Below are 4,043 nucleotides of genomic sequence, written 5' to 3'. Positions count from 1 at the left end.
TTTGAGGTTTGGCTGCTGGCAGCTGACTCATGTGCAGTGGGACCCACCTGTCAGCCAACAACGAAGGCCAAAGCCCGCCGGACCGAGAACTGGCGGGAAGCGAGGTGGATTTCCCGCGCATTTCCCCCCGAATCTCCCGCGCTCGCCCCCTCTTATTCCCGGCCTCCTCCGATCCCCTCCCCGCCAGACGCCACCACCACCGCCGCCGCCGCCGCCAGAAGAGATCCATCCGTCCGGCCAAGCCGAGAGCAGAGCGGAGCAGGGGAAGGAAACCGGAGAGAGGGCCAGCAGCCATGATGTTCTCGAGCCAGGTCGACGCCTTCTCGCCGTCGCAGTTCACCGCGTCGCAGAACGCCGCCGCCGACTCCACCCCCAACAAGGTCGGCCCTCCTCCCCTCCTCCGTCCCCGCTTTCTTGCGAGCCGGATCCTTGCCGGTTTCCTGATGTAGATCTCTCGGTTGTGCGTCGCAGTTCCGGGGCGCGTCGGGCACGATGCCGCTGACGGTGAAGCAGATCGCGGACGCGCAGCTGGCCGGCACCGGCGAGAAGGGCGCGCCCTTCGTCGTCGACGGCGTCGAGACGGCCAACGTGAGGGCCCACCCGCCTTGCGCTTCTCTTCGGGTGCTTGTTCGTCGGGACTGACGTGGCCTGGGCTGGGGGATCTGCAGGTCAGGCTCGTGGGGATGGTGAGCGGCAAGGCGGAGCGGAACACGGACGTCTCCTTCACCCTCGACGACGGCACCGGCCGCATCGACTTCATCAGATGGTGAGCGCATCTCGGCAAATCTCCAACTTTTAATTCAGTTCCAGATGCATCTTTTGTTTGGATTCCATTGCTGGATGTTGGCTGTGGGATTTGTCTAATGCTGCGACTTCAATCTTCACTAATAGATAGAAATACTGTTGGCTGTTGGTACGACAGGGCAAGATTAATTCAGTAATTGAGTTCCAGATGTGGTTTAGGACACAGGTTTAGACCTTTGTGCTCCTGTGGCCATTGCTGGATGTTGGCTGTGTGAAAAGTGCAATTGCTTTACCATCTCTCACTAATTAACCATTTGAGAGAGGGACATTAGTGGAATATATTACTGTGAAATGCTTGATTTATTTTCGAGTCAGTATAATGTTGACTATTGCAACTTTGCAAGTTCATAGACACCATATTTGACTAACTAACTACTGTATTTTGGTGATATGTTACTCTGAAACACTTGATTTTTTTTGTCAGCGCAGCTGGCTTAACATGCTAAATTAGTAAACTTATTTGGTATCTCTGGTTATTTGAGGGATCGCAGGGGGATAAATTACTGTAAACGCTTAAAATTTGCAGTCTGTAGCACCTGACAAGCATAATCTACCAATATACATCACTAAAATACTTTGGCTTTCATCACAATGCAAGCAATTCAATAGTGGGGATCTGCAATTACTTTACCATCTCTGACAAATCAACCATTTGAAAGGCATTGCTTATTAGGGGGGGGTGTATATTGCTGTGAAACACTTCAATTCTTACCCCTGGCTAAGCATAATATATTTGTACTATTGAGATTCATGTACTAATGAGATATTATTATAGTTTCTGCTGCCTTTGAGAATATAAAAGATCTCATGTGCTTCAGTTGTCATTGCTGGCTGTTGTTTGATTTGTCAAACCGTAGGTTCAGTTTTCACTAGGAATATAGTTGCTCTTATCAGTGTGCAAGCAGTCCAATAATGGAAATATGCAAATATCTTACCATCCCTGACTAATCACCCATTTAACATATGGTAGATAGATCACTGTAAAATGCTTACATTTTCAGTCCTTAACTTTGGCTAAGATTAATATATTAGTATACATTTCTTTTGCTAGTTAATGATATATTAGCAAAGAAAATGTGGCTGTTGGGAATAGTATAAAATATCTGACATGCTGTCATTAGGCTCATTATGGTAGCAGCCTAACATTGGCCTGTTTTGCGAAGGCCTTTGTGGTTAAGTATAGTTTATGCCATCAGCAACTTTTAGTACTTTTACAAGCTCACGATTTGTAATACTATTTTAGGATTTAGAAAAGAGCTTCGAGGCTGATCATACTTGATAGCATCTGCTGTCTGCAATAGGTATCAGTTTAACATCTTTGTCAATTTTGATATGTTTTACAGGGTGAATGATTCTGCAGATTCTGCTGAAACTGCTGCTATTCAGTACGTATTACTTGTAACCTTCATTTTTTGCTTGTCCTGCATACACAATCACTATTTGTTGAGGAAAGTTACTGCCTTCCTCTCTGAAGGATCACCACCCTTTTCTAATACTTCTTTTGTTAATAAAGGAATGGTATGTACGTTGCTGTCATCGGTAGCCTCAAGGGAGTTCAGGACAAGAAGCGTGCTACGGCTTTTGCAGTCAGGTATTTATTTGCAAAAATATTATGGTCTTGTTCCACTGATCTGATGTATTGAAGCTTGCTAACTGGATATAACTTTTCCATCTCAGGCCTATAACTGATTACAACGAGGTCACGCTGCATTTCATTCAGTGTGTACGGATGCACATAGAGAACACAAAATCAAAGGTATGCTCCTGATCATTGTAGTACCAATGTTCGATGCGGATACTCCCATGAGAACTATGTGTTTGTCCTCTGTTAGAAGAATACCTGGTTTAAATGGTTGTTATAATCATGGTTAATTGTAGGTTGGCAGTCCTGCGCACACCAATTCTTCTGTGGGAACTCCATTCTCCAACAGATTGAGCGAAGCGGCCACTCCACCCTCTGTGAAATCCAACCTGGTAAGCTGTGATTGCAATGCTTGAATGGATGAAACAATACAACTCTCCTGGTGTCAGTTATCATTTATTTCAATCATTCCTGCAGGCACCAGTGACCAGTGGAACAAACGGATCAGAGACAGATTTCTACACGCAGGTGCTGAATGTCTTCCGTGAACCGGCAAACATGTGAGTTGTGCATCCACCATTCCTTCCTTTCCTTGCCTTGTAGGATGCTTGTCTTTCTGCTTGGCATCTATGCCACCAAAGCCTGGTCCATTGCCTGTCCTAACTCTGCATATTGTTTCATTTGTACATCACTGATGATTTATTTTTCATCCTTTCTAAACACCCTGGTTAATTTTACAGCGAGAGTGACCATGGCGTTCATGTGGATGACATTGCCAAGCGGTTCAGGCTACCAGTACTCAAGATCAAGTAAGCCCATCTCTCTACCTCTCTTGAACCCGGACACACGATGATGTATTGCTGCTGGCTAATAAAGCTTAACCTCTGATATGCAGGGAGGCTATCGACTACCATGTCGATGTCGGGCACATCTACTCGACCATCGACGATTTCCACTACAAGTCAGCGTTCGTCGACTAAGCCTGTAACCGGGTGCCCCACTACAAGTCAGCGTTCGTCGACTGAGTCTGTAACCGAGTGCCGCCATCGCTCGCTAGCACCCGTCCTTAGATGTGCTGTTTAGGTAGCCCCCTGAAGGAGCCATCTCAGTGCTGGAGTTTGAGAGAGGCATGACGCACCGTTAGCCTGAATGTAGCGAGGACGCTCCAGGGGCATGTATTACTTTAAATTCCTGTCAATTAGAAATCGTATGAGCCTTGATGTGCTTGTCTAGTGAAATCATGGTTAGCGTCTCTCATGTGCTGCTCTAGGTGTTATATGGTTGGATGAATTTACATTTTACAGTCAAATTTTAACAGTTGCATTGTTCTTTATCTGAAATAACTGGCATGCGTTCTTTTGAGACAAAATGCAGAGTTGCATGCATTTACATAGTGGGCGACGCTAACTCTCCCCGCCAGTAGTGTTTAAGTACACAAGGGATTATTACACTGGCTGCATAAACCTCATCATTTACACTGCAGTGAACACTCCTAATTGGCTAAGGCAAGTGCACTTCACTCTGAATTTAGTTAGATATCCAGCGTGCTTATGAATGAGAGTCGTGTTGGGCTGTCGGGTCATCGCAACGATATACCATGGGAATTGGTTGTATGGAAACAAAAGAGACAAAAGATGATCCTTGGGATCTAGTATTT

At 45.8% G+C, this 4,043-nt stretch overlaps 1 protein-coding gene across 1 annotated transcript; it reads left to right on the top strand.

The window, feature by feature from the left end:
* Window positions 1–149: 149 nt before the first annotated feature.
* Window positions 150–3,703, top strand: LOC119318685 (replication protein A 32 kDa subunit A-like). The gene is made up of 10 exons (XM_037593267.1): window positions 150–380; window positions 472–588; window positions 669–766; window positions 2,148–2,189; window positions 2,318–2,395; window positions 2,482–2,560; window positions 2,683–2,778; window positions 2,864–2,946; window positions 3,127–3,195; window positions 3,282–3,703. Exons 1-10 carry the CDS (start codon window positions 294–296, stop codon window positions 3,364–3,366), a joined length of 834 nt encoding a protein of 277 aa, XP_037449164.1. The 5' UTR covers window positions 150–293; the 3' UTR covers window positions 3,367–3,703.
* Window positions 3,704–4,043: the final 340 nt, after the last annotated feature.

The sequence above is a fragment of the Triticum dicoccoides genome, chromosome 6A (assembly GCF_002162155.2).
Source record: "Triticum dicoccoides isolate Atlit2015 ecotype Zavitan chromosome 6A, WEW_v2.0, whole genome shotgun sequence".
Classification (NCBI taxonomy): domain Eukaryota; kingdom Viridiplantae; phylum Streptophyta; class Magnoliopsida; order Poales; family Poaceae; genus Triticum; species Triticum dicoccoides.
The sequence above is the reverse complement of the archived record's forward strand: the minus strand, read 5'-3'. Positions and strand labels throughout refer to the sequence as shown.